Source organism: Lissotriton helveticus, chromosome 5_1, assembly GCF_964261635.1.
Source record: "Lissotriton helveticus chromosome 5_1, aLisHel1.1, whole genome shotgun sequence".
NCBI lineage: Eukaryota > Metazoa > Chordata > Amphibia > Caudata > Salamandridae > Lissotriton > Lissotriton helveticus.
In genome coordinates, this window is record NC_136065.1 from 242667154 (window position 1) to 242691341 (window position 24188).

Genomic DNA, 24188 nt, shown 5'->3' on the forward strand with positions numbered 1-24188 from the left:
TAACGAGACGGCGAATTTACATCCAAATGTGCTTATGCTACTGAGAAAGTCCTAATGGGTCAGCAAAAGAGAAAAACAACTTTTCATCTACCTAAAAGCCACTGTGTTGAACAATCGATGTGTGGTAAAAATCACTTTCTTCTGCAAGACGTTTTATTGGAAGGCAAGCATCATCATACATTGGTAACAGCAACTTTGTTATCAGCCGATTATGTTTCCATTATAGATGAGTTGGTTATGTTTGTTCCACAATACTCCACCGTTATTGGACTGAAAATATATATCAGAAAAATGTAACAATGAATGCTAATCAGGGAATCATTGTGCAGGGCATACAAAATAAGGGCACAATAGTTAAGTCTATTTAAAAGTTGTTTTTCATCCTACTCCTTTTCAAATAATCTGCCTCTTATTTGGCCTCTTTGGTCAATGATTAGAAACGCTCCAGAACCAATTTGCAAAGTAAATTTTGTTGTACTATAATAGTATTACAAAATGCTATTCATAAACTTGCCTACAGAGGTTCGCCTCCGCCTGTTCAGAAGTCTCCCCGGCTAACTGCGGAGCAAAAATGGCGGGACAGAGGGTTGGAAAAAGGAAAATACTTACAAGTAAAGGAGACAGGAGTAGGGAGGTGTTTAGGGAGGGACTTGTACAAAGGAGTAGGCCCATGGCTAATCGTACACTGCCCTCCTAAAGTTCCTACAACCAAAAAGGGGCCCATAACTGTAGAAAATTGCTCCAGCTCAGAGAAGAAGTCTAGCACCACACATGGTCAACCAGTAGTACCGTAACACCCTCTCATAGAGTTAAACCGAGGTAAGGGATTACAATAAAACCCCATAGGAAATAATGTTACATTAAATGATGTAAAAACGTTAAAAATATACATAAATATAAATCTGTGTAGACCAAAAAATATATAAATAAAACATTATTTAATTATAAAATACATACATTTTAAAATGTACAAAGTTAAGCGAAGATTCAATTTTAATAATATAGAAACAAATTACTTATTATGTACCCTGCTTTTAAGAAGTATTAATTCATATGAAAAAAAATAATCCATTTTATACTTCAGGTGGGAATAAATTTTTTTTAAACTCCAGAAAAATAATAGCAATATCATTGAATATATTTAAAATAATTTGTTCTATGCATAAAATACATAAAATTATACATAAACAAATAGTTGTGCTGGTTTATTTGTTTAGTTAAATAAGCTTTGTTTTAGTTTTCCCTATATTTCACCATAATTGACTTCGAAGTCTGGGTGGAGATGTCTGTATGGTAAAGTAAAGCGAAAACTATAATTTAATGATTTAAAATTGATTTATGAAGCGCAAATAATGCTCAAGAAAATGACCTTCTAGGCGCCAGGAAACTGCAGAGGACATCCTCTTATGGTGAAACAAAATTTAAGGGTCAATTACAATGGGATGATTTCCGAGACCAGATAGGAGAGCAAACTGACTGACTTATGGCATTCAGATTTGTGAAAGGCCCTATGTATAGGAGATACGATCTTATACTTTATTCTTTTTCAAATCGCTAGCCAACGCAGGTCTCAGAGTTTGGAGGAAATGGTGCAATGTTTTGGAAGACTGAAGCAAACGTCTTGCTGCTGCATTCTGTACTAGCCGAAGTTTTCAAAGCTGACTAAGAGAATGAACCAAATAAAAAGAATTTGAATAGTCTCCCCATACGTTTCCCAAAGGCGAGACATATTGGCTATGCCAATGCTTGTTTTGCGTGCTGCCGACTGCAACTTTATGTGCTGCTGTTGATTCTGCTGACTTATTGTGCAACTGAAAGGGTGGGCATAAAGGGGTGCTGACGAGATCGTGCCTTTGAGTGATGATGAAGGGTTTTGAGCGCTGTTAAAAGTGGAGGATGTGTGGGTTGTTGACTTAGGGTACTCTGTGCTGCCCCTGCCAAGGGGCTTGCTGCTGATCTGAAAATTGCTTTACAGAGCGCGCCGTCTGTGCTGCTACTGGAAGACGTCTTTATGTACTACTAGCATGATCTTCATTATTTAGGAATAAAATCTGATGTGCGTATAAGGCCTTTGGTGCGTTGCAGACAGTGAGGTTTTTGAGTTACTGCCGACAATAGGTTTTCTACGCCGTTGCAGGCACGAGGACTCTCAGGGCTGCTGCTGACAGGGCGCTTTCCATACTAAGGCATACAGAATGACTTCCTAACAGACTGCAGTCTAGCAGGCTGCTGCTTGGGGGTCTCCCTGAGTCATCACGGAAAGGGAGGGAGGAGTGGAGTCTCCTTCGGCTAAGGGCTCTCCTCAGCAGGGTCTGTGCTAAGTACCTTCCTGGCCTGCGAAGCGGCACCGCTGCCGGTCGCCGGGGACGGCAGTTCCTTGTTCCTCCTGGGCAGCAGGAAATTTATGCGGAAAGGGATGTGTGTCTTTTGCTTTCTCGCCCTAAGTGTGCCAGGTGTGCCCAGACGTGGGTCCTGGGCTCACTGTGCCACTGGAATCAAGCTATCCTGGCTGAAGTGGGGTGAAATCCCGAAACCGGTCCTAGGATGCTTGTTTCCGGTCCAGGGAGGCCCTGGCCCAGCAGTTCGTGCTGGACTGTTCCCACATTGGGCTAAGGGTCACGACTGATTTGCATATAGCTGGGTTCACACTGGAATGGCATGGTGAACAAAAAAACGTTGGAATTAGGCCCATATCTCTATACTGGGGTGAATGTATGCCATTGTTCTGCATTCTGTCCATCAATTGTTCTTTTTGCATATGTCACCCCGAGTGGGATGGGATATGCTCAGACGCGAGTCCTGTGCTTTCCATGCCACTGGAGTTAAGCTATCCTGGCTGATGAGGGCTGAAAGCCCGAAACCGGTCCTAGGATGCTTGTTTCGAGTCCAGGGAGGACCTGGCCTAGCAGTTTGGGCTGGACCGTTCCCATTGGGCGCAGGGTCAAGACTGATTTGCATATGGCTGGGTCCAAACTGGAATGGCATGGTGAGCAAAAAAACAATGATTTTAGGCCCAGATCTCTGTACTGGGGTGAATGTATGACATTGTTCTGCATTCTGTCCATCACTTGTTCTTTTTGCACTTATAAATGACAGAACATAGGGGAAGCGTACCATGCCTAAACTGAAAATATACTTTTTTAACAAGGGACGGCTGTATCGTCTATAACAAGTTCTAAGCTGTATTGCAGTTTAACTTCTAGGAAAGATGATGTAAGTGTACCTATCCTGGGACCCCTCAGTAGTAGGTTGAGATTATAATCCTTGAAATTCTTTATCAAAACCTTCCTAGGAGTTAATGGACATCTTGCTTCAGCACTATCCCATAGGTCTCCCATTCCAGTGGATATCAGAGAGTTCTTAATGTGAGTGAGCCAAGAAATTTTGCTTGCTCCGTTGAGGTTTGCCACTTCCCTCAGTTCCTCGCTATTCCTCCATATGGTGTGAGTGGTATGCTTTTGGGAAGTCCCAACAGTTGTCTAAGAAATTAGTTCTCGATTTTAGCAAGTTGTTCAGGTGGCCGATGACCCCAAATTTCTGCCCCATATAAGGCAGCTCCTCTGGCTTGTGCCTTATATATTTTCAGCACAGGCCCCAACATCTTATGTACACACTTCCTCAGCTGTTTCGCTAGCCCCCCTGATGTTTAAGCCATTTTAAAACAAACATTCTTGATTTGAGCACCCCACTCCCTTTTAGCATTTTGTGACAATCCCAAATATTTGCATACAGGTCTTTCACTAAAAATTCCCCATCTAACTGGGGATTAGGTCATTTTGAGTGTCCTGCATTGAAAACCATATATTTGGTTTTCTGGGTGTTGATTTCCAGGCCCCTATTCTTGCAAAATAAGCGGAAGATGTCCAAAGCCCTATGTATGCCCATCGGGGACCTCGACAACAGGAGGGTATCATCTGCGAACATCAAGGCAGGTACCTTGCGGCCCGCTAACTTGGGAGCATCTATGTCCCCTCCGGCTGTCAGGGCCCCCAATAGGCCACTGATAAAAATACAAAAAGGGTCGGGCCAAAACACACCCTTGCCGTACACCTCTCTCTATAGGTATACATATAGAATCGGTGGGCTCTCCATTCTTCCCGTATCTGATTTGGGCAAAGTTGTGTTCTTTTTAGCATATGGCATAGGTACGGGGGCGCTCCCAGATCTAATAGAATAACCCATAGTTTCTCACTGGGAACTAAATCGAAAGTCCAACAAAGATAATATAGAGGCTGCCACCCTACAAGATCACTGTTTTCCAGTGCAATAATTGCAACCTGAAAACTTGGTCGATTGTGGACATTTTTGCTCTAAAACTGGCCTGGTAGGGGCTAAGAATGGAAAATTCCTCCATCCAAGAGCACACGAGCAAAAATCTTCTGTGCGACATCAATGAGGCTAATGGGCTGATAATTCACGGGGTGGAGGGGTGATCCCTTTTTAAAAATCGGGATAATTTCTGCCCCTAGCCATGTTGTGGGGATCTCCATTCCCTGGAGAATAGCATTGAATACAGTCCATAAGTACGGAGCTCAAATACTAGGTTCTGTGTGATAAAGATCTCCAGGGATCTTATCTAAGCCCTGTGCCTTTGCGGGAATTACTCGGACAATTGCGGCCGTTATCTCTTTTAGGGAAATTTCTGGGGTGTCCAGCGAGCTAACTGTGGCAGGGGAAAATGAGATACTACTTGCCCTAAATCACCCTCAACCCCAGAATAAAGGGACTGAAAGTGAGCCTTTACAATCTCAGCCCCTAGATTCGGATCGAGTGTTGGTTTATCCTCCTTGGAATCTGTGTTTATTAGTTTCCAGAAGGTCCTCTTGTCCCTGCTAATTAGAGCCTGTCTCAAACTCTCCAATTTTTCTACTTCCCAATTTTTTGGGGCTAGCTTAATTGTGTTTTTATAGGATAACCTATTGGCGTTTATTACCAGCTTATCATTTGATTTAATGGCTGAGTCAAGGGTTTTCTTGGCCTTACGGCAGTTGCCATCATACCAGGGGTGCCTGTGTGCACTTCCTTCCTTTGGTCGTGATACATAGGAAAAGCTATCAGACAGGGCCACCACTAGGCCTTGATGGTTTTCTGCAATTTCACAGAGTGGAACAGTGGGATCTACACGCTGATTTGCAGCCACCAGAAATATCATAATGGTTTGCTAAAGAGAAGCTAGTCTATCTTGGGATTGGCATAGGGCACCCCATTTTACTCTCCTCCTGCAGTTAGTTAGGGTGGGCCCAAAAGCATCAAGAATGTTATTGGCTTCAAGACAAGAAGAAAGTTTTAGATGTATGTGCTTTCAGGCATCCTAACAGGGACTGGTAGTAGCGATATAGGTCTATAATTAGCTGGCAGATTGCGGCCAGCACTGTTTTTTTCACAGTAGATGTTTCCAATGCTTGTTTCCAGGAATCTTAAACATTAGAAGATTTGATAAAATGTATTAAACTTGGTAAAGAAAAAAAATCCACAGCAATATTAATTACATTCTGAATTAAATCTTTAATTAATTTAAATATATTGAATTATAATACGTTTTAAAAACTTTTAATTTAATAAACTCCCACGGAGAGAAAGCAAATTACCATGCATTAATAATTGTTAAAAGTGCTGTGTAGAATTGATTTATAGAAATGTACTTATAGGTAATTACAAAGAAATGTTATAATGATTTTTAAATTCAAAAAAGGTAGTTAAAATATTTTATAAATAAATGTTTCATTTGTATCTACTATTTACAATAAATTATGTTCATGTATATTATTTAACTATCTTAAATATTTTAATTTAACATCTCCCATGGTGATTTATTTTAAGTTCCTACTTGCATTATTTTGTATGGGAGGGCGTTGAAGTATCAGTGGCTGGCCACGTATGGTCCTGGACTTACTACTGTTTCTTTTTTAGCAGTAGTAATTTGTACTCATAAGTTTGGCTCCACTCCTTTTCATGGGGGTAGAGAGGTGTTAGTTTACACGTTTGAGTAACTTTACATTTGGATTTTGTGAAAAATGAAGGCAGTGAAGTTACTCAAAAGTGTCAAAGTAAATGTAAACAATTAACTTACTCACAAGTGTAATTTGCTTTTGTGAAAAGTGCTGTGTAACTTTAAAGCTCAAAGCTCCAAGTCAGCAGTGAGATCTTCAGGTCTGATTGGAATAAACCTAAGTTCATACTTTGCCCTGTACACACTTTCTACTTTTAAATTAAAATTGCATAGTTGCTACCTAGCCATAAGCAAGTTCATCTGCTGTGTTTTTATACAGTAATTGCAAACACAACAGTGATGGACAGAATGTGGATCAATGTCACACATTCACCCCAGTCAAAAGATCTGGGCCCAAATCCATCGTTTTTCCACTCCACACCACCCTGGGTTAGACAATGGCGATATGCAAATCAGCGCTGACCCTGTGCCCCATGGGAACAGTCCAGTCCGAACTACAAAAGCCATGTCCTTCCCAGAACGGAAACAAGCATCCGAGGACCGGCCCGGTTTCGAGGTAACACCTCTCATCAGCCCGGCTAGCTTGACTCCAGTGGTGTGGAGTGCCTGGGACTCACGTCTGAGCATCCCCAGTACACTTAGAGCGGTAATTGCAAACACAACAGTGATGGACAGAATGTGGATCAATGTCACACATTCACCCCAGTCAAAAGATCTGGGCCCAAATCCATCGTTTTTCCACTCCACACCACCCTGGGTTAGACAATGGCGATATGCAAATCAGCGCTGACCCTGTGCCCCATGGGAACAGTCCAGTCCGAACTACAAAAGCCATGTCCTTCCCAGAACGGAAACAAGCATCCGAGGACCGGCCCGGTTTCGAGGTAACACCTCTCATCAGCCCGGCTAGCTTGACTCCAGTGGTGTGGAGTGCCTGGGACTCACGTCTGAGCATCCCCAGTACACTTAGAGCGGTAATTGCATACACAACAGTGATGGACAGAATGTGGATCAATGTCACACATTCACCCCAGTCAAAGGATCTGGGCCCAAATCCATCGTTTTTCCACTCCACACCACCCTGGGTTAGACAATGGCGATATGCAAATCAGCGCTGACCCTGTGCCCCATGGGAACAGTCCAGTCCGAACTACAAAAGCCATGTCCTTCCCAGAACGGAAACAAGCATCCGAGGACCGGCCCGGTTTCGAGGTAACACCTCTCATCAGCCCGGCTAGCTTGACTCCAGTGGTGTGGAGTGCCTGGGACTCACGTCTGAGCATCCCCAGTACACTTAGAGCGGTAATTGCAAACATAACAGTGATGGACAGAATGTGGATCAATGTCACACATTCACCCCAGTCAAAAGATCTGTCCTTCCCAGAACGGAAACAAGCATCCGAGGACCGGCCCGGTTTCGAGGATGCTTGTTTCCGTTCTGGGAAGGACATGGCTTTTGTAGTTCGGACTGGACTGTTCCCATGGGGCACAGGGTCGGCGCTGATTTGCATATCGCCATTGTCTAACCCAGGGTGGTGTGGAGTGGAAAAACGATGGATTTGGGCCCAGATCTTTTGACTGGGGTGAATGTGTGACATTGATCCACATTCTGTCCATCATTGTTGTTTTTGCAGTAACCACTCTAAGTGTACTGGGGATGCTCAGACGTGAGTCCCAGGCACTCCACACCACTGGAAGCAAGCTAGCCGGGCTGATGGGAGGTGTTACCTCGAAACCGGGCCGGTCCTCGGATGCTTGTTTCCGTTCTGGGAAGGACATGGCTTTTGTAGTTCGGACTGGACTGTTCCCATGGGGCACAGGGTCAGCGCTGATTTGCATATCGCCATTGTCTACCCAGGGTGGTGTGGAGTGGAAAAGCGATGGATTTGGGCCCAGATCTTTTGACTGGGGTGAATGTGTGACATTGATCCACATTCTGTCCATCATTGTTGTTTTTGCAGTGTTTTTATACAGTGCACTTAAGCAAAACATATTGGCATTAATGACAGTAACGTAACAGCTCTAATAGAAAGAGAAGTTACTGGTTAAAAGGTCACATTTGATTGGCTTTCTTAAATTTGATTAGGTTGGGTTTCAAAGCATATGGTAGACAGTTCCACAATTTAGCTGCTGCAACATTAAAGGATCTATCCACATAAGTTACTGTTCTACACAAGGAACTCATCAGAAACAAATGTAGAGAATGGATTGTTCGTTAGTAGGAGAGACAGGAAAGTATACAAGCAGAGTGTCAACATCCTCACAGAAAGAGGAGAGAGCAAGTAGAGGATGATCAAAAATAAAAAGAACAAAGGATGTGGGAATTAGATGAAATCAAATTCAAAAGTGAAAAGGTCAGGAGTGATGGTAGAGAATTTAGGGGGATACAAGAAGGGTGAAAGAGGCTGGCCGTCCCACTGTTAGGAATGGAGTAAAGTGACAGTAAGTTGAACAGGAAGTAGTAAGGATGGCTGGACTTAAGAAATTACAAAAGAATACTCTTTAATTAGTAACTCAAAGAAAGGGAAAAATCAAGTAAAGGAAAAGAGAAAGACTGAATGTGGATTTGTTACTAAGGGATTGACCATTCCAGACACTGATCAAAATGGTCTGGGAAAGAGATAGGTATCCCAATTATACTGGAACAACGGTGTAAAGAGATACAAAGAGGAGAGTAGAGCTAGTGGTGAGAATACGGTAAGTGGAGTAAAGTGCAGGAAGTGAAGATGTGGATGTAGGAAGACAAGAGATCAAGGACTAGGCAGCAATGTAAAATATATAAACATTACTGAAGAGGGAGGGTGATCGAGGAATTGAAAGATTAAAATGGGTAGTGAGAAGTTAAGCCTTGGCTCTGGTCTTGTCATCCTTCACTAAAGGTAGATGCAGGAGCTGTTTTTCAAGACTACAGAAAAGTGAGACAGGGAGGTGTGGAAAGGAGAGGGTGCTTCTGGACAGAGCAGGCTTGACTTTGCGCCCCTGCATGTGCAGAGGTTTCGTGGCCTTGTTACGCCCCCAAAGGAGGCAGCTTTGGTGAGAACCGAGCCAGACACCTCCCAGGAGAAGAGAGTTCTGGGCTGACCCTCTTTTGAACCAAGACAGAGTAAACAGGGTCCCCCACCCCCATTAAAAGAGAAACCTGTGCTCATAACGCTATTGTAAGGGACAATTGCTCCTCTTCACTGCAGTATTTCATCTAATATTATGGGGACCAATTACTTGATTTTATTGCGTCGATAAATCAACTTGCATAGATATGAAAATCAAGTTTGTGTTTCCTATATTAACTGATGGAATACTAGCAAACAACAGGGGACATTTTGGCGTGTATACCTCTTTTGAGAAGCATCCATTATCCACCTTTTTAGCACCGGGGGGTACTCACGATTACCAACTTGGAAAGAAGAAAGAGGGATTCCAGAGATGTTCACAGTCATTACAATAATTCAGGTGTTTACAGTCTCTCAGTCACTTCTGGGAGCTAAAAGGTGCACAATAGCAGGAGGTCACGGAACATTTCTCTAGGTGGTCTGTGGACATTTTCTCTGCACACCCCCGAGTTCTGTGTAAACTGCGAAGTGGGATTGAGGTGTCTTGCCCCCTCAAGAAACACAGGGCTGGGCGACCATGTGTGGGTATCTCTTTAGCCACGAAGGGACCCTCCGTGGGGCGCTTTAATCGGCGTTTGCGTGGCTCCTGCATTAGGGACCACACAACGCAGCCAAAAAAATGCAGAGGATCGGGGACAAAATACGAGAATAATGGTACTAGGGCGGGAACTCTGGATAAGGCACGCACGGACTTCAGTCGTTAAACCGAGGCATTATATTTCATGGAGAATTAGGGGCGGACAACTGATGAGGCCGCGGTCAACATCCACGTAAAGTATTCTTAAGATTTTGCAATCCCGCCCTTCGCAACACGAAGAAAAAAAAACATTAAAATAAAACATAATCAAGATTTGGAAACTCTTCCGTCATTTCGGCAAGATGCTGATCTAACCACGCCACTAAAAGCTCTCAACATTTAAGCTGTACGGGTACTAGTAATTAAGTAACCTTGGCTAGCAACGCGAATAGGTTTCAATCGCAGTGTAAACATGGAAGGCTTTATTTAATCCTCTGCCAGGCATCTAACATTTCAGTCGCTGAACAGAACCCGGGGGCGCGCGCCGCTTAGGAACAAGGAAGCCCGCGCCGGGATCCAGTCAGCGCGCGCACCCTTGGTGCACTTGACGGACGGCTGAACACACTGTAATCAAAAGCATGTGAACACTGTGTTTATAGCGTGACTGAAATTGCAATCTAGCGCCAATGTGCATTCATTGAGTGTCAGACTCTCCACTACCCCCGGGTGTGTCTCTGTTCTACATTTAGCGCGCCAGAGGCAAAAAAAATGCAGGGGAAAAAAACCCACTGAAGTAGTTTGTTCAAGGGGAGGGTAACAGTTTTTCACAATCTCCTTGTCACGCGTGGGGTTGATTGGACGTAATCTATGCCGCCCTCGACTAGTACTTCCAATTACATTCGGAAAATGATATAAAGCAATGCAACAGAAAGGCGCGGGAAACGTGCAGATCATGCGGAAATGGCAAGGCCTTTCTTGGTTTCCACCCATCTGGTATTCTGTGCAGATTTCAAGGAATGATATCACACAACTCACAACTCAGGGACTTCGCTGTCAGTAGTACAGCAAGTGCACTGTCACCGAAGTACCCACCGCATGCCAAACAGGACTGTCTTTTACTACCGCGATAATGTTAAGGGGGGATTGTGGCACCTTTACTACACGTACTCTTTTTTTTTGTGTGGAGTTTTATATAGCGTGAACTAGACTAGAGGGAGGTATCAGAGCGCTTTACATGAGCACCAGTTGCGTCACAGATGGACACACACATTCATCATTGTTAGGCACGGGGAGGTAAAGGGGCAGTTGTATCAACGCAATTTTTAATTGCAAACGCTGCGATTCGCAAAAAGCAGCGTTTGCAACAAAAAATTCAAACGGTATATGTAGTAGGGAAATCACATCGCAAAATTAAATAATCGCAACATTTGCGATTCCTTAATTTTGTGTAAGCATTTAAGGAATCTCAAATTGCGATTCCTTAAATGCTATGCATCAAGCATTCACTTTTTGTGATTTCTCCTTAAGACATCGCAAATTACCACCAACTTCAAGTTGGTGGTAATTTGAGATTTCTTTCACAAATGCACTTTTTTGCATTTGTGAAGGTGCCATATGGCGCACATACATGCCCTTAGGGCATGCATGTGCTCCTTATGCGCACACATGTTCATTTCAGGGGTGCATCAGGGTGTCCTTATGACACCCTTGCAACCTTGAAATTATTCTCAATTTGAGATTCTCAAATTGCGAATCGCAAATGGAGAATAACTTCACATTCATTCCTATGGACCTCCTGGCCCATAGAAATGAATGGGAAAGTATTCCTTAATTGCTATTTCGCAGTTTGCTAATCGCAATTAAGGAAAACTAAGAAATCGCTAAAAAATTGCGATTTTTTTACATACATCCCTTTTTGCAATTCTCAAATAGCGATTCGCAAAAAATTGCTATATGAGAATCGCAAACGGGGATTTTCATACATATACCCCCAAGTGATTTGCGTAGAATCACAGAATGTTGAGCGTCCCTGCCGGGGCTCGAACTCGGATCCCCAGCTCCGAGGTCGCGTGCCCTACCGTCATGCCACATTCTCTCAGTGGGTAACAGTGTACTTTATACACCATAAGAACACCCATACAAAAACGAGCATCACCTCTAAAGAGCTAAACACGGCAGGAGGAATTGATGCGTGTGGAGCTTTGACCCGCTAGTATCAAACCATGTTACATAAACCTGCGTATTCTCCTGTCCAAGCAGAACAGCCATAAAATGCAGGCAGAGGTTGGGCAGTTTTAGACAGGTAGGTTTCATCTGCAATGATATACACACACACAGTATAAACTGGAGGGAAATGGTGCCCCAGGGGTTCGGAGAATCCTTAGCTAGATTAACCAGATCAGACATGGTCTTCATGCTTGTAGCACCTAGAGTGTCAAGCTACAACTTCCTGGTGGTGGCACCGATCTGAGGTTTCTTGCTGCCCAGTGTAGTGACATGGCCTAGCTAGCTCCATCCACCTCCTTTTGGAAGATAGGTTAGCATAAGATCGGTACCCTTCCTAAAGGGGCCAGATGATTGAAGTGGGCCAGCAGAACGCCCCCTTTAATCCCCTCCCTGGAAATCAAGCGGCCTGAATGGGATTGGTGAAAGGAGCGGAAAAGAGCTCCTGGTAGAACACGCATGTCACCCACACCGCGGTACAAATTATCCATTTACGTCTCCTGATCTGGTTGCATGTGAGATTGGCCACATCAAACTTACCCACTGCCAGTGTCCCAGGAGGACAATAAAGGAAGAGTCCAGAGGTGTACGTTTTGTTTTCCAAGATCGCAAACAAGTAACCTTCAGGTAAGATGACACAAGTTTAAGAATATGCTACTTAACTTCAGTAACAATCTTTCTAGTGGAGACTCTACCTACCTGCACCTCTCTACACCTCGAAACTCCAACTAGTCAGGAAAGATGGAAGTGGAGAAGTGTGGCTCAATGGTTAGAGCGGCAGACCCTGATGCAGAGGTCTAGCCCGGGACCAGGGTTCAATTCCTGCCTCGGCAGGTCTTGGGCTCAAAATTCCACGGACCTGATAATTCTCGCCTCGGTGCCTATTCCAATCATGGTGTCCCACTCTGCAACTCTGGGCAATAGCTTGCTTAATCTCCACAACGGCCCCCACAACGCTAAGGATGCCTGGCCTCCACCTTGGGGGTGCCCAGGAGTGGACACCTCACAGGGAAAGCCAGGATGGGTTCCACAGCGGTATTCGTACAAGCGCCTTGGGACCCTTGCGGGTGAGTAGTGCGCTATACAAGTATCAATTTACATTTACATGGGCAGACACACGAAAAGTCTTCTGCTCTCAAATATGTTAAACAGACTTGATGGTCAGTGAGACCTTCAGAAAAGTAAGCACCAAGTTATTGTCCCACAGAGATATGACAAACAGTGAAGGAAAGAGCATGCAAGTCTCTAAAGAGGGCAAGGATGAGTTCATCGACAGACAATGACAACATAGAGCAAAGCCCGACTGAACTAAGATAGTACCAAGAGTAACACATCTGAAAACCTTGCACAAAGAGGATCTACCTTGCCTTCGGCACACCAAAATGTGTCTACCAACTGCCCTACACAATTCTGGTGTAAGGACAGTGCACAGCAAAGGTAACATCCACCACCCCAATAGGTAGATCAAAAGAGATGAGATGGCCCCGTTTCACCTCCATGCCTGAACAACCACTCAGGGCAGAAGTGGAGGAGAAGATGCAGAAATGCATAAAAGGTCTGCATGTCACACCCTTCTCAACTTGCATTGCATTTAATCACTTGCAGTTTTCCTACTGAAAATTCCCCAAAGCACGAGCAAAGAGATGAATAGGAAAAACCACGTAATAAATTTGAAAGTGTAACTTCACAGGGAATGTGCTTCGCAAAGGCGCCCACAGTGGGAACAGAAGGGGGAGCACAACAAAAGTGAGCGCTTCTGTGAGAAGTAAAGCAATCCACCAGAGGGGTGTCTTACAAGGCGCAGATGTACAGAGTCACTTTTGGGTGAAAGCGACACTCTTCATCGGTACAATGACACACTCAAGTTGTTTGCCATTGTATTCAGCGAACTGGTCAGATGATAGGTAGTCAACAAGACCTTGTAAGCCAGGTCTACAGCCACAGCGTTAGAGCTTCCAGACAGAGAGAAAGTGAGTACCAGCCACCCTCCTGGTCGATACAGTCTCTCGAAACATCTGGATCATGCCCCAAATGCCCCACATTCTCCGCACAAAAGGAAGGCCTTGGGGGTATTGCCCTTGTACAGTCACAATGAATGGGAAATGTTGCATAAGCTGAAACAAAGACTTCAGTTTTGATGAAAAAGAAACCCATGTCACAAAGTGAAAGTATTGTACACTGGAGAGGGTCTGACACCAACTGCAGAGAGCCCACTTTCAGCACAGAGTCATCGCAGCACAGGAATGCAGGCATCACCAACCTTCACTAATATCAGCTATAGGAACTCTGAATAAACAAGGTGCTGAAGTGAGGCTTAATGCTGAAACCTCAAAGCTGACCCTCAAAACCCACTAGGGAGCGCATAACGTGTCGTGAGATGGCAGTACCAATATTAAGAAAACTCATACTGTGTGTCGAGTGATCCAAATCTCTTGAAACCTCATGGGTAAAACAGTAACTACAAGGGACAACATGAATATATCCTAGCGAAGAAAGGAATCCAGGACACCAAGACCAGAATAGGATGAAGCCCATATCCATCTTGTTGACTAGGAAGCATCAGGAGTAACATCCCTCCCCAATCTCATTCGAATCAGCTCAATTGCACCATTTCTCAGAAAAGGTAGAACCTCGAACTGGAAAGATTCAGCATAAAGGTGGGGTGGGGGGCTAGAAAAAATAACTTTGGCCGGGAGAAGCAGGTTACTGAAAAGGGAGGATGAATCCTTTGTAAAATCTGTAGGACATCACAACCCGCGGTGAAGGACTGTCAGCGCATCATACAAGAAGGTAGACCCTTCCGACACGATGCGGGTCCACCTTCAATAGTGCACTAAAATGGATTGGCGGGGGAAGCAGACTGCTGCTGTTGGCCTTTGTGACCCTTGGAGCTGCCATGCCTCCATAACCTGAAACACTTCACTCGGCTAAGGAGGATGGTGTTGCCCATAAGACTGAATTCTCGAGTAGCCTTTGAATTTTCTATACTGCTGTTGGAATTGACAGGCAGGAGACACCAAGTTCATTGAGCGAGTAAATGCACCTCTTTTTAAAATTTCTTCAAGATCTAATCAGCTTTATGCTCAAGAGGTGCCAACTGTCAAAATGCATATCCATCTGATTTGGCTGGATGTCGCCCGAGAGCGCTGTAAAACACATCCAAGTGTGTCTACTTCTGGTCACAGATGAATCAATAGATCTGACCACCAAAGACACTGTGTCAAGACCAGGTCTAAGAATTTGCTTGGCGGCTCCAAATTCATCACAAGCTACAATGAAAAACTGACCAGTCACATGGTCCGGTAAACATAGGTCTGCTTTGCAAGTAAGCAGTTGCAGACAGATGAATGTGAAATGAAGTGTATGCTAAGCCCAGTTTCTGTATCGCAAGTAGATATTTAACTATGTCTCATGGCTGTGAAGCATTGCAAGTTGACTTGCATCCTCGAGAATTTCCATGCATTGTACAGGCAAGTTTAAGTCCCCAAACTAAGACTTCAGGAGCCAGATCGCCACGTTCAGTAATTCTTGACTGGGATGATAGACCTGAACTTTTTGTTGGAATGGAAAAAAAAAATGAAACACCAGCATTTGTAAAGCACACAGCTACCTCCAAAGAGGTGTCCCGACGCTGGGATTAGGCAAGCTATTGCCCAGTCACAAGGTGCTGGGCTAACCTGTCGCTGGCACTGGGTATCGAACCGTGAGCCCCCATGTTCTGGAGTCCGGAGTCAGTTGCCCTGGCCCTGCACCACTGAGCTAGCAAATCTGAGCTGAAATGGAGTATGCAGCGTGGTTGAAGCAACATCTCCAACAGATAGAAATACCATGCTTGCTTTCCCAATTTAGAAGTGTATAGTCCTTATAGAGCTAGGATAGGGCATAGACTGCACATTTGTGCTTGGTGAGAAAGCACATGAAGTGGACTCCTTGACCCAAGAGAGTCCCTCAGCCTTCCGCAACAGGTGATGCATCATCAGGGGTTGAGCAGGCTGGGAACAAGAACAGTGTCACTGCTTGGAATCAGAGAATCCCCTGCTCTGGTTATCCCTACCACGGTTTAGCTGTAGCCTCAAAAAACCCTCATGTGTAGGAATGAATCTGAGAAGATTGCTGGTGACTGTGGGCGGATTGCTGGAGCATATGTTGGACCCTGCTGGGTCGCGTGATCGCGGGTGGCACTGAATTTTTCTGCAGTTGTAGCACACCTATGGCTTTGTCTTTGATCTTTTCTTTTCTGATATTCTACAAAGCCTCATTAGTCTATAGTACAGAAAAATGTTATTTATCAATGGACATGCATAATAGGTGCTGTTGGACCTCTGGTGCAAACTGCCAAGGAATGAATCCAAGGCTACAGGGTAAGGGACACTGGTAACAGAATGTATTGACCTCAAACAAAGTACAGCTAAAGCATACCAGTGTTTGAAATTGTTTTATTCTCTGCTATTTCAGCTCCTTTTTCTTAAATTTGTCTGGAAGGTATTGTAATAATTCTTCAATTTCTTACATCTGAAAGTGGTCAACACTGCTAAGCAGAGCCTGTGAACTGGAAATTCATGGGTGTCCACATAGAAAACTTCCTTCCTGCAACCATCCACATACTTGAAGTCTTTAACCGGGGCGGCCCCTTTGAGAGCACCACGGTTGAGTTCTCTGTTAAGAACAGTATGGACGACCTAGGGTTAGGAGGTGCATAGCCTCGACTGTAGAGTGTCTCTTCTGCGTAAACCTTGTATTTATGCTCCACCAATGGAGTAATAAAGCAGACTTTGGTCAGTGGCTTGAAAATCTCGTATGTGTTTTTGAGCACGGTTTATAACATTGGTAGCTCGTGAAGGATCCCCTCAGTATGATAGAAGATTTCAATGATTAAATCCCCATACTTAAAAGTTATCCATTCTATGATACTGTAGTATGCTGAAGTTTTATCTGGTGGTGAAGGCTTCGCATGGTACGACTCATTAGGTTCATTATTGTCTGATCCATTAAAGACGTCGCCCATGCAACCTCTTGGCAGAGCAGGATCCCCTTGTTCCTGGCCATCTGCACCAGTGTGCAATAGATCAGGTATGAGTCGCTAGGCCCTCTGTCAAAGGTGATTTGGCTTTAGTAGTCCCTTGTGCTTTGGACTCAAACGTTGTTCTTCAATTCTAGCGGCAAAGTGGCCAGTGTCTGGATCAATGAAAATACACTCATGGGATGAATCTTCACTGTCCTCAGAGTGTGAATAAAAAATATTTTCGAGGATAAAAGGAATTGATGTTTCAATGACTTTTGTCGAGGTCGACCCTGTTTTCAAGACTGATGCTCGCTCGCTTACAAAGTACTGCTTTCAGGTGGTGTGCCTTCGGATCCAGACATCGAATTTCAAGGCCAGTCTGCTTTCAGAGTTGAAGTTGACATGTCTTCAGGTCGAACATCATTAAAAGTAAGGGCAGACTCTCAGTTACAATTCTTTATTTCTGCATACAAATTGACTTGGTTCATCAGTTTTAATTTCTTGATTTCTAGTGGATAGCTGCTAATGACATTATTTTACTACAAACTCCTGATTTCATAGCGTTCAGTGTTACTGACTTCTGAGTTTTAGTCACTCTATTACATTTTAAAAACTGTGGTTTGATACCTTATCTCAGCCCCCTTAAACCCTTGGACGCTGGTGACGGAACCACTCCGTCACCAGCCACGGGTGGGCTGTGCTAATGACTGAGTGGTTCCATCACGGCCCCGCCGCCGCGCCTGCGCGGCGCGTTCCATTGAGCGGGTGGGGCAGTGACGGAACCACTCGGTCACAAGCCCGTGCCTGGTGACAGAGTGGTTCCGTCATCAGCATGGCGGCGCCGCGCCCCCCCCCCTCCGCCCAGCGCCGCAGCGGAATTACCACCGCGGCCAAGGGGATAACTGTTATTACAGCAAGTAATGATTTGATCTTCACCACCCATAAGAACGTTTCAACTTGAACAGTTGTTGGGTTGTGGTGACTGGTGCATGAGTAGAAAGCTATTCACTATTACGGACTGCCTATACCTTCAACCTCAAGTCACATTATACCACATATAACTTTTTCTCACATACCCATTATAAACATGTGAGAAGAATGAAAAGGATTATATTACTTACCCTGTAAGCATCTGTTCTTACCATGTAGTGATGAAGATTCACATCCAGATGTGCACAAGTTGTTTTTCTTCAAGGAAGTCTTTCGAGTCATGCGGTAAAGTCACTTCTCCTCTTGGTAATAGTGTGCATGGGCATTGACTCCATTGTTTAATTATTTTACCGCAGGCGGGTGAGAACTGAGCATAGAAAAGTGTCAGTAAAGAGATGTCCACGTGTATGCAAAGGTAAAAATGGAACTGCAACGTCCACAGGTAACCAGGGAGAAGGGTGGGAGCCTGTGAATCTACAGGCCAAGAACAGATCCTTACAGAGTAGGTAACAATCTTTATGAGGCATATGTGGATGTAGGTGCACATGCTTTGCATAGACTGTAAATCAGTGCTCCCCAAGAGCGGTGGCTAACCTGTGGGCGTTGCAGTTGTTTAAAAGAGCATACGTAGCGCTGCCTCACCTACATTAGCTGGTTAGCATGCTAGCACATCCACAGGATAATGTTTAGTTAAAGTGTGTGGTGGAGACTATGTAGCTGCTCTACATAGATCAGCTAGTGGATATTACCCAGGAAAGCCATGGAAGCTCCTATTTTTCGAGTAGAATGTGCTCAAGGGGGTGTAGACAAAGTACTTTTAGCTTTGGCATAACATATCTGATTGTATTTAAATATACATACAGAAATCCCTTACTTGGATATGGGATTTCCATTGTGGGGGGTGAAAACTCTACAATAGTCCTGTCAATATAACACATTATGGCTCTTTTGACACCTTATGTGTGAAGTTCCCTTTATGCAACTGAATCTGGTTGCGGGAAGAAAACAGGCAACTCAACTGGTTGATTGAGGTGGAAAGATGAAATTTCTTTTGGAAGAAATTTTGGGTTTGTTCTAAGAAACTCTTCATCTCTGTGTATTTGATAGAAAGGTTCTTCCATGTTAAATCTTGGAGCTCACTGACACATCTAAGTGAGGTAAAAAAAGCACTTTCCAAGATAAAAATTGGAGAGAACATTTATGTAATCGTTCGAATGGTGAACCCATACGTCTGGTAACTGCAATATTAAGATTCGTTGTAGGTGAAAAAGCACCTTGAGTGGCTATCCTTCTCCTACACTCTGAATAAGTTTTGAACAAAGTAGACACGATTAGCAGGAACAAACACTCTACAGAACGTAAGTAAATGAGCTAATGCAGGAAGGAAATCTTGAAAAGATGAAAAGGACTTTAATAATTCTAGCAGCCAATATACGATGAACACGCTACAGACTTTTGAATCCTCTGTATATCTTGTTATATTGTACTATAGCAAAAATACAGCATTGTTATGTCTTAATTCAGACAGGTGTTAAAGGCCCATAATAAAATGATTTTAGCACTCACCCTCTTGTTACAAGAACATTTTGACACCATTAGACAATGCTAATCTATCAAATAGATTTCGTGCTAAGAAACACAAGCAAGCCTAAACACAGCAAATGCCAAAGTGAAAGTCATTATTAACCCATCTATGTTTTCAAAGTGCAGCTAAAAACTGACGTTCTTTAAACAAACTATAGCTTATCACTTTGAAATGTGTTTTTGGTAAACATTCTAAATGTCTCTAGAACATCAACTTACAGTTATAACATCCAGGATGCTCAGGAGGCTATGAACACTGTCACCGGGAAGCACTTCTTTCACCACCATATCAGTTCCGTCCTGAAGAAAGATTAACATTGTAAATACTGTTTTATGAGATGAAAACATCAGAAAAGCTGTCTTGTGCACTTCTCAAAACAACTTTACTGTAAGCAAGACAGAGTAAAATATAGGACTAGAGTTGGATGCCCAAGAGCATAGCAGACAGACTGCGGGGCAAGCTAGTTCAGCTCAGAGTTTTAGCAAATTAAGCTGCAAACTACAAGAGCGCACCATGAACACTGCTTTTTAGTCGAAGAAATACCTCTAAATTGATGAGGGAAGAGTTTAATCTTTTATTTCTTGGAGAATTTTGATCGCTGTAAGGTGCAGATTCACAAAGGTAAATTAATTGATTAAAAAGGTGTCTGGCGCAAAATCTGACAAATTAAGACGTGTGAACTGGAAATACTTGCTAATTCTCCATGTATTTAAGCCAGACGTATGCACAGTGCACAAACATGCGGATGTTCATATTAAATGGCAAAAAACAAGTAAGCTACCTACTTTCAGTAACACTCTTTCTGATGGATACTCAGTCTAACAATAGATTCCTCAACTTGTGACTCTCCCCAGGCACAAGAAAGAATCTGGATTTAACTCTTATAATAGCTCTTGGGCCCAGGCAGTTGGAGACATCGGCCTCTGTCATTACTCTATCCCGCCCCTGGACAGGACGAAATGGAGCCAGCACCACTAATGCAAGTTGATGTTAGTTTTCTCTGCCAGAGGCAGAGGTAATGCACGAATGACTAGAGAGGCCTGCAGTTTAGGGACAGAGGGACATCCAGGAGGATTTTGTCTAGGGTCCGTCTGTGCCAGGGAAGGGACATCAATGAAAGTTCCACTGGGGACCTAGTGGGTCTGTGGGACCAGAAGCTGCAATGGAGGGAGATAGAATGAGTTTGAGGATCTTCTGCATAGCCTCTTTAATGACCTCAACTTGCTGCTAATTGTCAGGGGCATAGGGTCCAGATTCGACATCCAGAAGAGGATGGCAAAGATGGCCTTGGGTTTCTGGAATGCAGAGTGGGTGATTTCTCTTGAAAGTGAGAGCATCTAGAAAGCGATGAGGCTTCCTAACTTTTAGGTTTCTTTTTAGAATTACCTAAATAGGTCTTGTGATCTAATCAGATCAACCACACTTCTTGTGCTTGTTGATGCACAGTGAGGCTTCCTGCTGGCTTTGAGATGGGAAAGATTGTTAACGACGACGGTAAAAACACAAATGCTTTTACCACGAAGGCTTTACAACGAAACAGTCTTTACCACATCTGTTTTTACAACTATATTTTTTCAAGGGAATACCTTTAACATGAACGCCTTTAAAAAAAAAAAATTTGTAAAGGCATTGGCATGGTAACATTTTTTACAGGTAAATATGAGTATTTTGCAAGTAATTGATATGTCTTATCTATCTATCTATCTATATATATTTGATCCTTTCTGAGCGGTCGGAGTGCCTGCGCACAGCATTCACTTCGCACACAGAAGGACACGGCACCACCAAATGGGCAATTCTTCAAGATATTCATTTATTAGGTGTTCCATAGCACCAAGGTGAAAAGGCCAACACGTTTCACCCGTAGCCTTCAACAGGGCCACAACATATATATATTAGGGTGGGTATATGTTTTGGGATAGCACGGGTATTTTCAGGGTTTAGGGTGGGTATAGATTTTTGGGTGGGAAGGATACTTTTAGGGTTTGGAGATATGGGTTTTTGGGTGGTAAGGTTAATTTAAGGGTTTAGGGACTGTGGGTTAATAGGCTGATTGAGAGATATATATTTATTATATATCTAGGTAAATGTGTTAATGTAAAAATAGAAATAGGGTTAACCTTACCTGTTAATTTTCTACCACGCATATGCCTTTACCATGCATGCTTTTACAACAGAAATGTAAATATTTCAGAAGAAAGTATAAACCCATCATATATATATATATATATATACATATATATATATATATATATAGCCCATTATATATAATGTATGTTAATATTAAAATATTATATATATTAAAAAAAGTATTTATATTTACTTTACATTTTCATGTGAAGGGAACTCATGGTAATGGCATGCTCATGGTAAAAAAAGTTGCTGTAAATACTTTAATTGTTAAAGATGCTGTTGTGGATTCAGCGTCAATGTAAAGGCATTCGTAGAAAGTGCCCTCGTTGTTCCGTCATACACCCCTTTGAGATGCATCAGGGAGCACTTGGAGTCCTGTTTAGTACCAAGGTACCACAAGCAGAGGATGGGCAGATCCCAGACCAGCATCAGCTTTCAATATGCCTGACACATTTTGAAGTCGGTCTTCTTTGAGGGTGATATTCCTGCATTTTGTCAACATAATTTGTGAAACTTTCCTAAAAGTACTAAAGTTAGTAGGAGGAGAGCTCTGGAACCATGCTAAAAGATGTGGAAATAGAGGATCTGAAGTCAGCATGCAAGGTTAACGCCTATATGTTGCGCTTTGTGATCTCATGCAGAGGAGAGACGGAGATCTATGGCACTACCTGCTGCATACAGGAGCTATTGCAAGAGCTTCTGGTACATGGGAAGAGTAACAAGGAATCTGCAGATAAAAGTATCCACCAGCAAGGAACATTCCATGTTGAGACATCTTTCCCTGGACTAAGCAAGCACTGAGCTTCTTACCCTACCCGGGAACAAGTTTTTTATGAGCACAAGTGTAGCTACATACATTTCTAACTAACTCAATTAAAATACTTTAAAAATTACCATCAGTGGGCTACGAACATTTATAATGCATATTAAGAGAACAAATCAATAGAATGCAATGCATGCAACAGACTGGCAAGGGTGTAGAAAGCCCACTAGACACCAGGGTATTTTTTCTTTGTAGTATTTATTATTGGGGGGGGGAACTAGGGAGCTGCCCCCATGGGCATGGGCTTATGCTCTCCTTCCCCTTGTCCCCCCCCCAAGCCTCATTAGTCTTTTTGCCAACAGAGGAGGAGAGAGGGTATTTGATGTAATCCAAAAGAAGTCCATAGGTAGCCATGAAGTAGGTTTATTAAGCTTAGTTACAGGATGGTAAGTAGGATAATAGGTTCAGCCCCACCAGGAGCAGCAATCTTGCTTCTCAGCCCACGCACTCAAACTGTCCCTCTCGCTCCACCACATCATGCACTACAGCATTCCACTACCTTATCACACATTCTAACATTCCACACACATCACATTCATACTGGCTAAGCATCAGGGAGCAGGTAGCCGGGACATGCCCCACGCCCGGTGGTAGCTAGACTCTTATAAGGACAGGGATTTGCTGCTCCAGAAGGCGCGGACAGACGGGTTGATAATGGTAGAGTGACTATATTCCTGGTTTATACACTGGAGATCCAGCGCCGTCGTACTTCATTCCTATCCGTGAAAAGAGAGCTGCGTTCGGAAGGTATTCAGTACTGCGAAATTGAAAATTATGCTAGATGGTAGCACTCATTTTCATGACACCCCGGAGGACGCATGGGCGTGGCTGGAAACATACAGAGCTGGCGCGGATCGAACGGAGCGACGATTGCAGGAGCTCTCTGAAGCCACAGCGCCTTCGACGTAGGCGACCGAACGTGCGGAAACAGTTGCAAGCATAAACTGAACTGGGAAAACAGGATGCACTTGAGGCAGTGTCAGCGTTGTCTAGCAGTCAGACTTTGCAGTCGCAGGAGAGTACGGACACGGAGAAAGACAAAACACAGTCGGACACTGAGGCGTCGGAGGCTGGAAGTGTTCGGATGCCGCAGGTCACCCCGGCCACAGCAGATGGACTCATGGATGAGTGATAGGTCGAACTTATGGGTGCTGGAATTAGAGGGTGGCGGAGTGGGTTGCAAATGGACCCTGCATGATGCTGTGACAGAGTGCTGGTGTTGAGTGGCGAACGAAGAGGGAGTGCCGGGAAGAGGCCCGAGGCGGGGAAAGGCCTCATACTGTGGTGTTTTGTTAACTTGATGACTGGCGCACGGGTGGGGTAGCTGGCGGGGACTTATAGGGGGACCTTAATGGAGTTAACATATGAGCAAGAGCGGTCACCCGCTGGCACCAGACCCCCCCCCCCGTAGCCCTTAAGGCATGCCTGCGGTGACTACCACTGGGCTTAGGTGTGAGGTGTGTGTTGGTATGGTTTGGATGGGGACTAACAGTTTTGTTTTAGGACCTGCTCTTGGTACGGTGGGGGGGATGGGGGTGTTGGGGATTGGGTTGGGTTCTGGGGGTCGCCGGTGTGTTCGGTAATGTTAGTGGAAGGAGAAAGAAATTGCAAAGTGATAATGGGGGCAGTTCCTGATTTGAAATGTATTACTTGGAACGTGCGGGGACTACATACGATGACAAGGCGCCACGAGGTACATGCATATTTGTCAGAAGGGGGTGCACATAGCATTGCTCCGAGAAACGCACCTTACGAAGGCAGAGGGCTTAGCGCTGCGGCGTAGATGGAGGGGCCAGATTTTTAGCACGTCTTATTCGGCATTTGCGAGGGGGGCGCTGATTTGGGTCAGGGCGGGGGTCCCCCTCCAGATGCTTAAGCACACAATAGATGGTGAGGGCAGATTTGTTGCGGTCGA

General features: G+C 44.1%; 1 protein-coding gene across 4 annotated transcripts in view; it reads right to left on the bottom strand.

The window, feature by feature from the left end:
• Positions 1-24188, bottom strand: part of PNPLA7 (patatin like domain 7, lysophospholipase) — a 1524034-nt gene that overhangs the window by 1254182 nt on the left and 245664 nt on the right. For all 4 annotated transcript variants that reach the window (XM_078642105.1, XM_078642108.1, XM_078642106.1 and 1 more), the window contains one exon: positions 19536-19616. In XM_078642105.1, the coding sequence (XP_078498231.1) occupies positions 19536-19616 (81 nt within the window). The remainder of the gene's footprint in view (positions 1-19535; positions 19617-24188) is intronic.